This window comes from Eutrema salsugineum, unplaced genomic scaffold, assembly GCF_000478725.1.
Source record: "Eutrema salsugineum unplaced genomic scaffold, Eutsalg1_0 scaffold_15, whole genome shotgun sequence".
NCBI lineage: Eukaryota > Viridiplantae > Streptophyta > Magnoliopsida > Brassicales > Brassicaceae > Eutrema > Eutrema salsugineum.
The window spans coordinates 1,384,190-1,401,803 of record NW_006256867.1 but is presented as its reverse complement, the minus strand read 5'-3'; the positions used below and the strand labels follow the sequence as shown (position 1 = coordinate 1,401,803).

The following is a 17,614-nucleotide window of genomic DNA, read 5'->3' as shown; positions in this document are numbered from 1 at the left end:
TTTTCGCTGGTTTTTTCTTCCTTCCTTTATGAACTTCTCTCTTCGGTGTATCAAGTCGTGGTTCACCATTAACTCTCCAGAACTTGGAACCGTTGACTGGTTCAATAGATTCAATGTACTGCTCCTGCCACTTAGTAGTCAAATACCAATCCGAGACTAGATCATCAACCTTGTATTTCTTCTTCTGATCAAACACAACCCGAAAACACAATCCGCAAAGCATGTCGGCACGAAATACCCGTAAGAACCCATCGCCTACATTTACATGTCATTTCCTTCATGTTGACCGTGTACGATTGACCTCCCTCACTAACTTCAAACACACGGTCCCCGGGAAGTGACCTACAACGTTTCACATGCTGATCTTCTTTCGCTATGACTAAACTAACTTTCAAACTATGCTTCGCCATATGCTTACCCATTTTTATCCTTCTAAGTGTTATCCTTACGATAGCTTGTCTTCTTATAGTCTCTTAACACTGAACCAATGGCATTGCACGCGCCTTTTCAATTGCCTTGTTGTATGACTCTGAAAAATTGTTGAGTGCATCTTCACAGCAAGATGTGGTGCTGAAAAATGCTCTACTACAATGTTCTGGTTCTCTGCTCACTAATGCACGATGGACTTCCTCATCATACTCTTCCATGTTCTTTAAATTTACTTTGTAGTCAGCCTCATTGAAACTCTCTACAACTTTCCAGAACAAACCTTTCATCCGAGACTTTTTCGGAAAAGCTTTTTTCATGTTCCCGTAAATATGTCGTGCACACATCCGGTGCTCAATCAGTGGGAGTTCTTGAGTAACAGCATTAAGTAATCCCTGAAATATCATCTCTTGTTAGTACATACACTTTTCTTAACATCTAATCAAATATATCTCATTTAATATACAATAAAAGGGAAGAAAAACCTTCTGCCGATCAGATATCAAAGTGAAACCGAAACCGTTACCAAGATCCAAGTTCTGCTTCAGATGCTGAATGAACCAAACCCAACTATCGGTGTTCTCCACCTGAACTATTGCCCATGCGAAAGGGTATATCTGGTTATTGGCATCTATGCCAACAGCTGCCAAAAGCTGACCTTTGGAGTTTGACTTCAAGAAGCAACCATCTATTCTGAAGATGGGTCGATAGTGATTCCTCCAAGTGTTCCGGAGCCCATCAAAACACATGTAAAAAGTGTCGAAATTTTTTTTCCTATTTTCTGCAATAACTGTTCGTAGCTCCACTGTGAAATCTGAATTTGTTCTATAACATACAGCAAATACACGAGTAATTAGTAAAAAAACCATCAAATACACCAGTAATTATAAAAAGAAGACTTACTCTAACATTGCTTCCCGATAGTCTTTTAACCTTGAATACTGCTCATCCCATTCATCTTCAATGAGTGAAAAAGCTCTTTTTTTCGCCTTGCGACATTGGTAGTGTGACGGAGCAACATTATAACGCTCATGTATCCTCTCTTGCATCGCTATAGGCCTCAGGTCAGGGTTATATCTGAGCTCGTATATGAACATGTTGCATGTGACATCCTCGGTCAAAATCTCGCAACGTCTGTCTTTATGACATGTATGAATGTCTTGAAATGTCTTTATCATAAACTGAGCAACCACATCATCATAAGAGCAGTAGACTCTCCAATTGCATTTTTCTATGCCACACTTCGCACCTGATTTGATTGATCCCCATCGGTTGTGTTGAATGTTCCAACCACCTATAAGAGCATACTCCAATACAGCCTCTCTAAACTCTTTAATGCTTTCAAAAACTTGGCTGATCTTGAGATCCCCACTTCTTCTTCTCCAACTTTCATAACACCGGTCATCATTTCTTTCACCTTTATTGTCCGAAAGAGGAGGCATTTTCTTATATGTGTCATCGTTCTCCTCTTCATCAACAAATGTCCCAATTACCTCATTACACATTTCACCTCTTCTCTCCTCTCGGACTCCACCACTGACATGAAAACTTCTTCGAGCATCATCTCTTACCTCGTCTTGGCCACTTTCATCATATCGTCTATTACTTTCATATCCCTAAACTCTTAGTCCATCTTCACGTCTTTCTTCATTGCCATCTCCTCTGTTACCATTTTTAATTTCTTCATTGTCTTCATCCTTTTCCAGATAAATATCAACATGTTTTGTCCATTTCGATGCTTCACACATTTTCTCAAAATTCTCAAACCTATCCAGAAAAATCTTCAAATCACTGAGAGATTCATAGGGAAGCTTGTACCATACTCCCTGACCATAAAAGACTCACCGGGAAAGAGTGAAACAGCGACGGAGCCGGTGAAAGATGTTCGGTGACAGAGCCATCTGCGTAATAGAGATTGTTGTTTGAAAATTTCTCAAACTTCCCCCATGGTTTATGAAAAACATGTAATCCGTGATATCACTGCACCATTAAACAATTCCTTTTAAGATTAAACTATTACAAAAGAACAATTCAACAATTCAAAACATTTAAAAAATTGAAATTTTTTCACCCAAAATTAAAAGCCTTAAATGTCGAATTACCTCATTTTTCTCAGACCCAGAAGATTACATGTATATCCAAAGTCGAAATAGGCTTCTCTTTCTTCTACTTCACTAGATTTCAAGAATTTCTATGAATCTCAACCCTAAATCGGGTTCTCTTCAGCTATCCCAAAAAGACGAACGAATATGTCGAAGAAGAAGATAAATTTTGTTTTGGGTTATTATAAATGAAACGACGTCGTTTTTACTTTTTTTGTTCGCAATTATTAAAACGACATCGTTTTGATTTTTTTTTTTGTAATAATCAAAACGAACGACGTTGTTTTGATTAATAAAAAAAACAAAACGACGTGCAGACAAAAAAATTAAAACAACGTCGTTTTATGTTCCGGTGCCAACCTTACAGTCGACGTGGCACGAGATTCTTCTCCATTGACGGAATATGACTGTTGACTAATGGGAAATAGGTCAATATATACGTTCGCCAAAGCCTTATTAGTACATGTATGAAATATCCAGTTTTAAAGAGTTCAGATATGAATTCAGACAATCAAATTTCTCTGATACGTTTTTGCACCATTTAGAAAAGTTGAAGTAGGAATCGGCCGTTTTCCTTGTTTTTAACAGTATACTCACATTTATGTTTCTAGGTCTAGCGTTGATAAGCAACGTACTTTGTATAAATCGAATCAAAACCAATTTATGCTATTTTTCTTAATGTGTTTGGGCATAGTATATTGTTGTATAGTTCACAGTTTTTTTTTTGTTAATTAACATTCATATTTTTTGGACTTATATCAATAAATTCAATTTACACAAATCTATAGACTGTATATTTGTATAATTGACTAAGAAAAGATTGATAATTTATATCAGTTGTATTCAAGTATTAAAGATGCACATCTTTATTATATCTGATATCTGAGATAAATGAATGTCAGTCACGTAGTGGGTTTTCTGCTTCGACTACTCCTTAGCAAATCGGTACAATTAACGATTCATTTCCATTACTTGTTTGAATTCTTTTTAGTGATAATAGTTTTCTAACTATACCTCGTTCTATAAAAGAGGAAACTAATATTGACGTAAATGCATGGTTTGTTAGACATTAAGTATTTTCTTGTTATTCATCAGTCTTTTTCTTCAGTCAAATTCAGTTTCCTGGTAATTTTTTAATAAATTTTTTGGTTTATTGTTTTGACGGTTATGAACAAAACCTCGAAAGGAAGTTTTTGGTCCAGGTTTCGTTATTGGCTGAGATCCAATCGATAGCATTATAAAATACATCCGGTTTTTAGTTCGGTTCAATTCTTTGATTTTTTTTTAAAATAATTATAACCGACATATTCTGAATTTTATTAAAAACATACAGTATATAAATATCCGAACAAAAAACTATAGTAATTGAATTTAAACCAAAATTCTCAAATTTTGGTTAGTGCCCCTTTTAAAATTCAAAAACCAAGTTAGCCAAAAACCGAATTAAACTATATTTTACTTCGGTTAGTTTTGGTAGAATTCTGAAAACCCAAAGGTACTCAGGAAAACCGACTATCAAAACCAAACCCAATCCAAAGAATCGAACTTGCAGGCCTCTGTTGAAGTCTATAATTTTAAATTAGATATGAACAAGGAAAGAAAATGGACCAACCAAAAATATTTAGGAACTAATTGGTCTTGGACTCTGCATTTAACACATTGATGATTTCTTTAATACGTGATTAATTTTCTAGTTAGATAATCTATTAATTCGAGTTAAATGGATAGATGTATCGAATTTTAATATTCATAATGTTCAATAATGGAATCTTTCATATGTTAAAGGGGATGCAATTTATATTGTGTTTGTAGGTAGGAAGCATAAATATGCATTGGTCCACATGCTTGCGTTATTCATAAAACTAAAATAAAAGAAGATAAAATAAACATAGACCAGGAAGAGCGACGAGGCAAATCAGACATGAGTTGGTTTTGTCATACCCTGTTCTTATTATCTGTTCCCCTGTTATTATCATTTTCTTTTTATCGCTTGCTTCATTGATTTCAAATTGATATTATAGATTCATGAAGAAACCACGGTTCCTCAATAAGCTGAAAATTTCCAGAAAATAACGCACTGAAATATAAATTATAAATGTTTTATATGGATTGATGACAACAAAAAAAATTATAAATGTTTTTACATGGACTGATGACAAAAAAATACGTATATACCATTGAAATAGGCTATGACCTACAGTAATGATCTGGACTACATAAAATCAAACAAAGATGTAAAAATTACTTGAATAACACTAAAATGTAACATGACAAATAACAATAACATTTAACATTTGAAAAGAAAAAGAATATGCGCCTAGCGTGAATATTATTGCAAGTAAAGGCCATGAGCCTCTATTACAAAGGCTGGCCACTGATCCACCTTTGGAACATGATAAAAGTCTCGTTTGGTTTATACTCTGCCGTGTGTCCACCTCCCTATAGTCAAAACGCTCAAAAGATTAATTAACACTTCCATTTGTAATGCAATGATAGTAAAAATTGGTATACGTTGATACAAAAAGACTTGCTTTGACAGTAGCAAATGTCATCTTATTGGAATAAGTTCTCGTGTACCTATCAAGAAAAGAAGTCAAGAATGAGTTTTTAAGTTTGATAAGCTAGCGATAGGATGATAAAAAGAATGAAAACTAAAAATTTACCCAGCGATTTGATCTTTTATCATCCAAGGTCTCCAGTCATCAACAATGGGGTAATTTAGAGATTTAATCCAGGCTTGAGTTGCTTGGAAAGGCATCGTGATGTCATGATCACCACTGTTCACCATGAACCGCACAAAATTTATAATCTCTTGAATATGTAGTTAAGACATTCTAGTTTATGGCTTTGTGATATACCATGGAGTGCATACTACCGTAAAGGAAAGAAGTCAAAGGGAGAAGAAGCAAAGTCAACTACTTGCTGAGCTGGTAGTTTGTTAGAGATATTTTTAGATAAAAGTCTCAAGAGTCAATGTGAGCCCTTGTTATATAAAAGGGAGTAGTCAAATTAGTTGGATTTCATCGGGAGTTTGTTAGAGAAGTCTGGGCTTGTTCTCTGAATTGTGGAGTTCAAGAGGAATTTGCCTTTCAAGTTCATACGCTTGGGGTGTGTAATTCTGATTTTTAATCAATAAAGAGTGAATTTCTTATCAAATTGGTGCGTCGTGAGCGCTCTGGATCTGAACGATCGCGAATTGGTGAAGAATGAAGCAGTCGAAACAAACGTCGGAACCAGAACCTTCGACGAAGGAAGCCATGGCTCTTGAAGCCTTAGCGACGACGGTGATGAAGCACAAAACTCAACAAATTGAAAGCGAGACGGAGACGCGAGAGATGATTAAGGAGCTAGCGTCACAAGTCGATTCACGATTCTCAGAAATCATGGATTATTTGAGAGGTGATTCAGCTGCTTCACCGGAGGTGCGTGAATACACGAATCCAAATCACGGGAAACAGACGCCTCAGGTACGTTTTCCAAACTTGGAACCAGGCCTTAATTCCAGATCTGATGATGGTAGACCTCGGAATTTAGTCATGAGTAGTCGCGAAAGCATGATGCGACGAGCTGAGCTTCCGATCTTCAATGGCGAAGATTCGTATGGTTGGATTGCTTTAGCTGAGAGATTTTTCAGGATTGGGGGTTATACTGAAGAAGACAAGCTGAATACAGTTTCTATAAGTTTGGTGGGGGATGTTTTGAGCTGGTTTAACAGTGAAACACATCGGAAACCTTTTGAGGATTGGAAAGACTTTAAGAATCGGTTGTTTGCACGGTTCAGTAAAGAGAAGTTGCGTGATCCGAGCCAACCATTCTTCAATATCACACAGACGGGTACAGTGGCAGAGTACATACACCTGTTTGAAGATCTTTCTCCTCAGGTAGCAGGATTGACAGATAAACAGAAAGAAGGGATATTCATGAATGGATTAACTCCAGACATGAGAGAAGTGGTAAATGTGTGTAAACCAGTGGATCTTCCAGAGATGATATCTTCGGCTTACCAAATGGAGAATAGTTTTTTGCATATGGTGGTGAAGAAAGAAATGCAACAAGCTAACAGATCCTTGGTTCACCAGGTGAACAAATCTTACTCTAGTCAATCAGTGCCACCATGGAAGATGAAACAGTTAACAGCAAATACGGCGTCAAACAATACCAAACTGTCCAACACCAGACCGCAGCTCAGACTAACAGAAGCACAAATTGCAGAAAAGAAGAGATTGGGATTGTGTTTTAAATGTGATGAGAAATGGTCTAAGGTGCATCGCTGCTCAAATCAGACGTTGCAAGTGTTAACGGTGGTAAATGGATTCGAAATGGAGATATTGGACCAGAATCTGATTGAGATAGAGGATGAATACATGGTGGAAGAACCCGAGCTAATGGAATTATCCTTAAACTCATTTTTAGGGATAAAATCTCCAACGACAACCAAGCTTAAGGGTACAGTCAAGAAAAGTACAGTGGTGGTAATGTTGGACAGTGGAACAACCCATAATTTCATCACACCAGACCTCATTAAACGAGCTCACCTTAAAACAGTACAACACCCTCAACTGGAGATTTTGTTGGGTACAGGGGTGTCAGTTCAAGGTACCGGAGTTTGCAAAGATGTGCAACTGATGTTACAAGAGTTGACATTCAAGGCAGATTTCATTGTGTTGGAACTCGGTAGTGCTGATATAATATTGGGTGTTCAATGGCTGAGAACACTTGGCAAATGTCAGATCGATTGGGAGACACATGAGTTCTCATTTTTGTATCAAGGACGCCAAGTTACTCTCGTGGGGGATCCATCTCTACATTCCACAAATCTGACATTGAAACATTTGCAACCGGACTTTGCGGCTCACAAACAAGGAGTTATGTTGAATTTGCTGACAGCTCCAACATCGCAACGCAAAGAACAAGTGATATCAGCACCCATCGCAGAGGTTTTGGCAAAATATGAACATGTTTTTCAGATACCCACGGGTTTACCACCTTTGAGAGGCAGGGAACATGTCATTAACCTCCATCCGGGAATGGGTCCAATCAGCGTAAGACCTTATAGGTATCCGCATGCCCATAAAGAAGCAATGGAAAAACTGGTAAAAGAAATGTTGGATGGTGGGTTGATTCGACCAAGCCGTAGTCCGTACTCAAGCCCGGTTCTATTGGTTAAAAAGAAGGATAACTCCTGGCGTTTCTGCGTTGATTACAGGGCACTGAACCGAGCTACGATACCGGACAAGTACCCTATTCCTATGATAGATCAACTTCTGGATGAGTTGCACGGTGCGAAGCTATTTTCGAAGTTGGATTTAAGATCTGGCTATCACCAAATCAGGATGGAAGAGAAGGACATCGAAAAGACAGCTTTTCGAACTCACGACAGTTACTATGAGTTTCTAGTGATGCCATTTGGGCTAACTAATGCACCGGCAACATTCCAAGCTCTGATGAATGAGGTGTTTAAGGAGTTTCTGCGTAAATTTGTGTTAATATTTTTCGATGATATTCTCATCTATAGTTCGAATATCTCGGAACATAGCAAACACTTGGAAATGGTTTTGCAAGTCTTTGAGGATCAGCACTTATTTGCTAACAAAAAGAAGTGTTCCTTTGGGGAAGAATCAGTAGAGTATCTCGGCCATATTATATCATCGAAAGGAGTAGCAACAGATCCTCAAAAGATTGCTGCAGTGGAAAAATGGCCGACACCAAGAACAGTAAAGGAACTTAGAGGATTTCTGGGTTTGACAGGCTATTACAGACGATTTGTACACCACTATGGATTGTTAGCAAAACCTCTAACGGAACTCCTAAAAAAAGATCAGTTCGAGTGGTCCAGTGATGCACAAAATGCTTTTGATAACCTGAAACAAGCAATGATCTCTACTCCAGTGCTCGCATTACCAGATTTTACTCAAGTCTTTGTGGTAGAATCCGATGCTTCAGGGTATGGGTTGGGCGCAGTGTTGATGCAAGGGAAGCACCCAATTGCTTACTTCAGTCATGGCCTATCTGAGAGAGAACAGCTCAAACCTATCTATGAAAGAGAGTTAATGGCCATAGTTTTGGCGATTCAAAAGTGGAGGCACTATTTGATGGGCAGAAGATTTGTGGTAAGGACTGATCAACAGAGTCTTAAGTACCTATTGGAGCAGAGGGAGGTTACTTTAGACTACCAACGATGGCTTACAAGGATTATGGGATATGACTTTGACATTGAATATAAAGTGGGGAGTGAGAACAAGGTGGCTGATGGGTTATCTAGAATAATTCCATCCACAACAACATTGTTATATTCCATAACGATTCCTTCAAGCCTACAGCTTCAGGATTTGTTAAAAGAGATAGACGAAGATGAAGAGATACAAGAGTTAATTCGTAAGCTGACAGTGGGTGAATCAGTTAAGGCAGGATACTCTATTAATGATGGAAGGTTATTTTACAACAGGAAACTGGTTTTACCGCAACAATCACGTCATATTCCTATGCTGTTAAAGGAGTACCATGACAGTGTATTGGGTGGTCACGGAGGAGTTTTAAAAACATTGATGCGTCTTCGGTCTATGTTCTATTGGAGGAAAATGAGAGCAACTATACAGAAGTATGTGTCGGAATGCTCAGTTTGTCAGGCCAATAAATATTCAACACTCTCACCGGCGGGATTACTCCAACCAATCGAACCTCCAAAACAGATATGGGAAGATCTCTCCATGGATTTCATTGAAGGGCTTCCGAAATCACATAGCATCAAAGTCATCCTGGTAGTAGTTGATCGGCTGAGCAAGTATAGTCACTTCATTGGTCTTAAGCACCCCTTTACAGCTTTCGACGTGGCTCAAAAATTTGTTCAGGAAATCATTCGACTTCATGGGTACCCTCGTTCTATAATCTCCGATCGTGACAAAATCTTTCTCAGCAACTTCTGGAAAGAGTGCTTTAAAGCATCTGGAACCAAGCTTCGGTTTAGCACGGCATTCCATCCTCAGTCGGACGGTCAAACTGAGGTGTTAAACAGATGTCTTGAGACCTATCTTCGTTGCTTTGCTTCGCAACAACCTAAGTCGTGGGCAAAATATCTGGCTTGGGCAGAATTGTGGTACAATACATCATTCCACACGTCCACGCAGTGTACTCCATTTCAGCTCGTTTATGGAAGAGAACCTCCAGCATTATTGTCATATGAAGAAGGGTCAACAAGTAACTTTGAATTAGAGACAATGCTGAAGGAACGTGATGCGATGTTGTCAATGGTTAAGCAGAATCTATTAAGGGCACAGAGCATTATGAAAAATAACGCAGATAAGCACCGGAGGGATCTTGAATTTGAAGTCGGTGCAAAAGTGTTCCTTAAGCTTAGACCATATCGCCAACAATCCTTAAGTAAAAGACTCTGTCAGAAGTTAGCTGCTCGATATTATGGCCCTTTTGAAGTGTTGGAGAGAATTGGGAAAGTGGCATACAGGCTTAAACTTCCGGCTGAGTCTAAAATCCACCCGGTGTTTCACATTTCACAATTAAAACCGGTGATCGGAGAAGGTTCCATAGTGACCCCTTTACCAACAGAAGTAACAACTAATGAGGAGTTGGTTATCGAACCAGAATATCTGTTGCAGTCACGTTATGGAACAGAGGGTCATTTGGAGGTGTTAGTGAAGTGGAAGGGCCTTCCGGAACATGAGAACTCGTGGTTAAAGATAAGAGACTTCAAGCATCAGTTTCCATTATTTCCACTTGAGGACACGCTGGTTCTGAAACGCGGGGGTATTGATATACCATGGAGTGCATACTACCGTAAAGGAAAGAAGTCAAAGGGAGAAGAAGCAAAGTCAACTACTTGCTGAGCTGGCAGTTTGTTAGAGATATTTTTAGATAAAAGTCTCAAGAGTCAATGTGAGCTTTTGTTATATAAAAGGGAGTAGTCAAATTAGTTGAATTTCATCGGGAGTTTGTTAGAGAAGTCTGGGCTTGTTCTCTGAATTGTGGAGTTCAAGAGGAATTTGCCTTTCAAGTTCATACGCTTGGGGTGTGTAATTCTGATTTCTAATCAATAAAGAGTGAATTTCTTATCACTTTGTTTATAAGTTGTGTTTTTTATAAAAATATAAAAGTGCTTTAGAAAACACTGACAGCGGAATTTTTCAAATTCTAGTTTTTCTGTATTATAAGGAATCAACGGATCTATAATCTATTCCTAAAAGCTTTCATTTCATAATAATGTTAACTCAAACCTGTAAACAAGAGATCGATATCCGCTGATGCTGTTAGTCCTATGATATGGTACGCTGCTTATAATGTCGTGATTGTATGGAATAGTCCAGTTACATCGCTGCCAATGTCCTTTAGTCCCCTGTAATCATATTAATCGTCAAAAATATAGAATTTAAAAAACTTTCTTTGTACACTTCGTCAATGATATTAAACAAAACTTGGCTTATACCTTTCTAACATGAAGAGCTTCACGAACTCTCTCGTTGTTGGCCCAACATTCAATGATATAATACAGATAATACTGCATGCAAAAGCAACCTTGTATAATTGTTTCTTCAAATTAATCATAAAAATGACAATTTTGTGTGTGTGTGAACTATATCAAAATATGGATATGTCCACATATAATGATTCTTACATTAGCAATCAGCATCGTCATTATTTGTTACTCTGTTTTAAGCGAATAATTAGTTTAAGTATTTTATATTCAGTGTAAGCTTTTGTTCACTGACATTTTGAATCGAATAAGAACGGAAACAGATGTTTTCACCTAACCATAGTCGCTAGATGACGGAAAGAGAACTATTATACTTACATAGCAATCAGGAGATGTATGCTGTGAATTTATTTTGTCATCGCAATCTGGTATTAATATATGTTGTGAATTTATCTTGTCAGTGCACTGTAAATAATTTAGCCAAAAAAAAAAATTGAATTAGTGATGTTATTTTAAACCAACAAAAAGAAAACATTGGCCAAAGAAAACATTGACCAACTTTCAGAGTGTGTACCTTATGGTATTCTTGAACAAGTTTCAAACATTTTGTGTTACGTGGATCCACATTTTCATAATTTCCTTTGCACATTTTCTTCATTGACTGTAAGAAAAAGTATTAGGCTTCGTAAAGGATATAACTATCAAGATTATAGCATTGCATTTTTTTCATACCTGGTAGAGTTCATCAGATATTAATGACATGCCATGAGCATATGGAATACGATAGTTTTTTTCAAATTCAGCATTTGTTATTGGATTTCCGAGCACATAACCCTGTTTTATGTAAAATAATAAATTAATTACTATGAATCGTTTGGTATTCGGAAAATATATATAATATAATAATCGATTAAATATTAATAACCTGCAGATTTATAAGAGGCTTGCAACATATATAATTTCCTGCATCATAGTGTCTATATTGTTAAGAAGTGAGCAAATATCAAAGCAAACTGTATGGGGATCGATTGATTTATGTCGTTTGATGAAAAAAAAAAATACCTTTTGAGATTTCTTGAACAAGGGCTGGAACAATCATACCGGCATAAGAATCTCCGACGACGTATAAAGGGTTGGAGTAAAACTGTGGATGCTTGCTTAGCCACTGCACAAAACAATAAACACACTCTAGATGGTTGTGTTTCTATTGATAAGCTAATTGCTCGCAGAATACCAATAAAAACCTAAATCGTTTCATGCTCGGTTCATATAAAAAAAATCAGAATGTGTTAGAGCATGTTTATTGGGGGGTCTTTCCATTTTTAGACTCGAGTACATATGCAAATGTGATTAAAAATAAATAAAAAAAAGCTCAAAATAGAAGATTCGGGTCTTCAGGACAACTCGGAAAACTTCAGATTCGTCCAAGTTTGTCCAGGTGGCAAAATATTAGGCGAAATTTTTTTTTTAATTTTTGAATTAAAAAAAGAAAAAAAAGAAATTAATATCTGATGAATCAGAGGTTCACCAATGGACATAACCTTAGGATTAAATGTGACGAGAGTGTTTTAATGAGTTTGACTAATTAGTGTTAAGAGTAATCTCGCCGTTATCGATATTATAAGCAACTATCAATCAGTAACTTTGCAGTACGAGAATTACAACATACACAAGAGTAGACCTGGAAATTCGGGTTCGATTCCGTAATTGGATAATTCTATCAAATATAAGCAAAATTTACGGTATTGAAATTTGATTAAAAATTTAAAATCGAGTAATTCAGCTATATTCTGTTCTGAATTTTAAATACATTTTCGTAAAATTTGGTATAAACCAAAAACCAAAAAGTTTTGTTCGGTTTGCTCAGTTCGGTCAAAACCCGGGCCTACACAAGAAGTCACAAAGTCTATTACTTCAAAAAGATAATTAAGGTTGCTAATTATTACCTTTTGAAGAAACTCATGGATATTCTTAACTTCATTTGTATCACTGGTTTTATCAAGTGGCGTTGTTGAGTATGAGAAGCCAGCTCCAACAGGCTGATCCAAGAATATTATGTTCGCCATCTGAGAAAATAATCATTTTTTTCAAAGAAGCTCAAGAGTAAATAATTGGGGTTTATGATCCAATATGAACATACTTTACGCTACCTTTGTCCATGAATATGTAGTAGAGACCAAAGAAGGAACAGTTCCATTGTAAACCTTGACCTTCAGAGCCACAGGTCCTATACATCATTTTTGTTTTACTAATATGAACATGTCTTCAAAATGATTAGCGGAAGAAGAATTTTTATTTATATATAGATTTACCGTTTTCAAAAAGAAGGCCAACGAGAGAAGAGCATCCTGGTCCTCCAGTTAACCAAATAAGAAGAGGGTCTTCTTGTGGATTCCTCTCAGATTTGATGAAATAGTAGAACAATTGCACTTCCTCTTCCTCACCAAGACCAATATATCTTCATTCATAAGAATGGCTAAATTATTAACACTCCAAACTCACAATACTAATGTAAAGAAGAAGAGACATTTTGACAAACCCGGTTTCGAGTTCGAAAGGAAGAGGGCCTTCAAAACCAGGTAGAAACTTGACGACAGAGCTGGATTCAACATGATGTGATCTCAAGACAAATAGAAACAGAATCAGCAATTTTAGTGTCAAACTCATTCTCTTTTACTTTCTAAATAATCAAAATCCTATACGGGGAAAAATGATATTTATAAGGGATTCGTGTGGAGCAACTATTTTGAAAGTTTACTAGATCATTCGTCGTTCCACGTTGAAAAGAATGGGTTTGGTTTGAGCAACCATTTTTGAGAGTCACGTGGTTGGTGCAGCAGCCATCACATCAAATATAAAAGGGCTAATGATAAGATAGTGACATTGCTTTCGACGCTCTTGTTTGTTTTTGGTTTCTTGGCCCTCACACACGGCTCTGTCACATCAAATATCTCAATAATATTTTAGCCAAAGCAAACATAAATTTCTCTAAGGCTTGGGTCCATCTTACCAGTCCATGGAGCCTGGCCTGCCCGAGCCAGTCTTGTCTGTTGAGAATTTGTTAATAAAGAGATCGAGATCTTATAGAAAAAAATCGAATGAAGGCAAATATCTGTTTAGGATTTTTTTATAAGTTATGTGAAATTGAATTACAAATACGTAACAAAAAGTAAATCATGTGACATGTTTATTTTTATTGGATTAATTTTTTTTTTGGTGTTTTGGGTTTCTCCATGTTGTTATAGGTCTAGGACACACAACTCTCTTTGTTTTTTGAGATAATTAAAAATTTAAGACAATTTCCCAAATCATTTATCCTTTTGGATTTATTAACTTAAACATTGTTCTCTTAAGATTTAATATTATTGAAATCCAAAATTATCCTTAATTTTTTATTTTACTAAAACATAAAACAATTTAAAAACAAGTTAAACATAAAATAATAAAAAATGAGACAACATGAGTAACAAAAAAATTGTGTAAAGAAACAAAACAAAAAATCCTAATACTTTGCTTCCCCGACGAGAAGATTCATCGTCGCTGTCTCTCCATTGTGGCGGCTTCGATACCGGCGGTGACAAAACTGGACTTTATCGTCTTCCTCTGCTTCTCTTATCATTTCTCTTTGATTTGCTCAATGTTTAATCCCTAAAACTACTCTGCAAGAGCACATATGTACAATTGTAGTCTAATAGAGAACCACATAGATGAGAGATTTGCATAATAAATTATCAAGGTTTGAAATACGCTAAGCAAACAAAATGAATTGAAAACAACAATGAAAGCAAAACGGTTTTAAAGTCGATGGGAAAAAGATAGATTCAGAGTTTTTTTCTCAGAAAATCAGAGTATGCATATAAATCGATTAATCAGGGTTCTGGTTTAAGCGCGGTTCTTGAATTCAAATCACGAAATTATAATTAACCAACTTTCGTTGCGAGAATTATCTAAGTCTAAATCTCAGAATTCCAAATTTCTTTGTAAATCCTAAAGACGTAAACCAGCTTTAAGCTCAAGTTTGATATGTTCACAAAGTATCTAAACCAAATTCTTTTGCGAATAGCTACTTTGCTCACCTTAGGTTTTTTTGGTTATTCAATTACACTTCTGTATCAATCAATTAACCTAATGATCTAAGTTCTAGGTGACCAGTCCAGAATTAGCTTTAAGAAAATATATGGTAAAGAACTAATCAGGTAAAGTACCATGACCAATCATTCAAAGAAATCCTTTACAAGAACCATAAACCTAACAAACAAACTACTCAGACATGAAGATTGAAACAATGAACATGTTTGAATAGATTGCAGAAAACAGTAAATAGATAAATAAACAGGGGTTCGAAATTTTCTCTCTCCCGAACAGAGTTTCAGACTTGTCTCCCCTCAAAAGCTCTCAAAGTATCGATGAACAAAAGATAAAAGCTCTTTAAGAAAATCTAAGGTGTTCGATATTGGTGGCTGAAAACCCTATTAAAAGGTAAAAACACGTGTTGGGATTTCTTGTAAATATTGGAGACTTCTGGGCCCAAGAGATTCTTCAAAACTTGGACAAAATCACGTTTTTCCTTATTCCCAAAATAGTGTCGAGCGACACTATCAGTGGTGTTGAGCGACACCAAAGCACGTGAATCATCCTTCACGAATTTGATCCCTATTTAGCTCCAAAGTACTCCAAATCCAGTTAAGCTCCAAACGTACTTAAGTCCTGAAAAAACTTCAAAAGATTCAAAAAACACTATAAAGACCCTATAAACAAAACTTATATCGTGGTCAGAAACCATAAAAACCATGTATATCACTCTTAATTATTCTTTTCGCCTTCATCGTGTATCCACCATCACCATTCTTCGTTGAGTTTCTCAAATTCACTTAGCATCTTTATTGGATTTTTGATTTGAGAGTAGTTCACTTGATTGTGCAGATGTTGAATGTCTGTATACACATGCATGATTTTTTTTTTGTTTTGGTGTGTGTGTGGATATTGAACTATATATCTTCAGCATTTTTTCATGTACCATTCTTGCTGTCGTTTTTCTTCATCTAATTTCTGTAGAAGCAGGAAAACTTATATAAAATAAAAAGCTTTGAAATTTTCTTTAAAACTGAGAAAGCTTAAAAATAAACATTGTTTTGCATGGTTGCATTTATCGTATGAACTTGAAGAATATTTTTACGGGTTTTTCTGATGGTTGTTTGTCTAAATTTGTTAATTGCATGAGCTTTCCTCTGATATGTGTTTACTTGAGTTTTATTTTCCTGGTCTTGATGACTTATTTTGTAGTTGTTTTTTTCCCACTGAAAAAGATGTTGCGTTTTCTTATTTGCAGGTATGGAGTTTGAGTTGCCAAAACTTCTTTTCAGGCCTAGATCTGAAACATAAACAGAGAAGATTAATAACCGCTGCAAGTTATCTATTCTAACCACAATAGAAAAGAAGCTAAAACCTGAGTACGCAGCTGTCTTAAGGGATCCAGTGTTTGGTCAGATTGTCTGCACAGCAACGATCTTGGATATTCAAATTTCAGCAGCATGAGTTGTGGTTTGTGTTTGGGAGTCGGCCTTTGTGGTTTTTACTTCAAGAATTCCACGCGGTCACTGAGCTCAGCTACAACACCCCTAAGAACTGCAACTTTGAAAAGTGGAAATCTGATGGTAGTTTCGAGAGCAATTTGCTACTGAGTGATAAAGGAATTAGTGTCCAGAAGATATTGACATTGCACTGAGATAATGTTAACGAGTGGAAACGTGATGACAGGTTGAGATTTGTATACTTGTGCGTAATTACGTGTCTGGTTATGGCGCAGGATGTGATATAAACATCCTGCCTAAGTACATCATCCTGGTCATGGATCTTGAGAAGTTGCGGAAGTATCCATGCTTGTTCAACCTCCACTGGAACATGCCATGCATCCTTGGAACATTTATCGGATTAATGCTTTCCTCATAGACCGATCTCGAAGCGGTAGTTGTATACCTGTCAATTATTATGCAATTATATTACTAGCTGAGGAGATGTAAGAAACAAAACATAACAGAAATATCAAAAGGGTTATACCTAGCATCAGTGAGTTCATGTAGTGCTTTATCAATCGAAAAGGCTGCTTCAATGGTGTGTCTGCAAGAGATTTTTAACAAGTCATACTTGGGACATGTATAAGATATCCCCACTAAATTGACAAGCAGTTTTTTCGCCATTAACTAGAAATCAATTATGACTAACCGGTTGCACAATAAAAGTTTCACTCTTCTCAATCCTCCTTTCAATCTTTTATTCCATATGAATGGTCAATGGGTTCTTATGCTTGAAGCTTAATCTTCTACGCTCGAAAAACCCATGGGTTAATATTTATCTAATGCTATCAAATAGAGGAATTACTGGATATTCTCTAGGTGATCGCAATGCAGAATTTAACGATTCAGCGGGGTTTTTGGTTCTAACATTGTACCTGAAACCAGGAAATATGCAACGAGCCCATTTTCTGATATCAGCCTCCGCGAGGTACTTTCCAACCATCAGATTAATGTTGCAAATATTGTTGAATTGCCTATCAAATTCGGGAACCCTTTATTCTTTTGAAGCTTTTGCTATCATCGCTGTCGAACCCCTTGTCTTGAAATAAGTTACCACATTATTCAAGAAATGGTAGATGCAAATTCCATGA

General features: G+C 36.5%; 2 protein-coding genes across 4 annotated transcripts; both read right to left on the bottom strand.

The window, feature by feature from the left end:
- Positions 1-473: 473 nt before the first annotated feature.
- Positions 474-1,931, bottom strand: LOC112088205. Its single transcript, XM_024158491.1, has 3 exons — positions 1,360-1,931; positions 912-1,251; positions 474-821 (listed from the first exon to the last, which is right to left on the bottom strand). Exons 1-3 carry the CDS (start codon positions 1,929-1,931, stop codon positions 474-476), a joined length of 1,260 nt encoding a protein of 419 aa, XP_024014259.1.
- Positions 1,932-4,638: 2,707 nt separating this feature from the next.
- Positions 4,639-13,617, bottom strand: LOC18021798 (serine carboxypeptidase-like 10). 3 transcript variants are annotated; one of them, XM_024158095.1, is made up of 14 exons: positions 13,490-13,617; positions 13,263-13,408; positions 13,101-13,177; positions 12,897-13,016; positions 12,013-12,115; positions 11,876-11,913; positions 11,683-11,784; positions 11,525-11,611; positions 11,329-11,415; positions 10,963-11,034; positions 10,754-10,872; positions 5,192-5,305; positions 5,060-5,105; positions 4,639-4,967 (listed from the first exon to the last, which is right to left on the bottom strand). In XM_024158095.1, exons 1-14 carry the CDS (start codon positions 13,615-13,617, stop codon positions 4,887-4,889), a joined length of 1,320 nt encoding a protein of 439 aa, XP_024013863.1. In that variant the 3' UTR covers positions 4,639-4,886. The 3 variants fall into 3 exon arrangements, with proteins under 3 accessions (XP_024013863.1, XP_024013862.1, XP_006404748.2); XM_024158094.1 differs by having other exon boundaries at positions 4,684-4,967; positions 5,040-5,105; XM_006404685.2 differs by lacking the exons at positions 5,060-5,105; positions 5,192-5,305 and having other exon boundaries at positions 4,684-4,967.
- Positions 13,618-17,614: the final 3,997 nt, after the last annotated feature.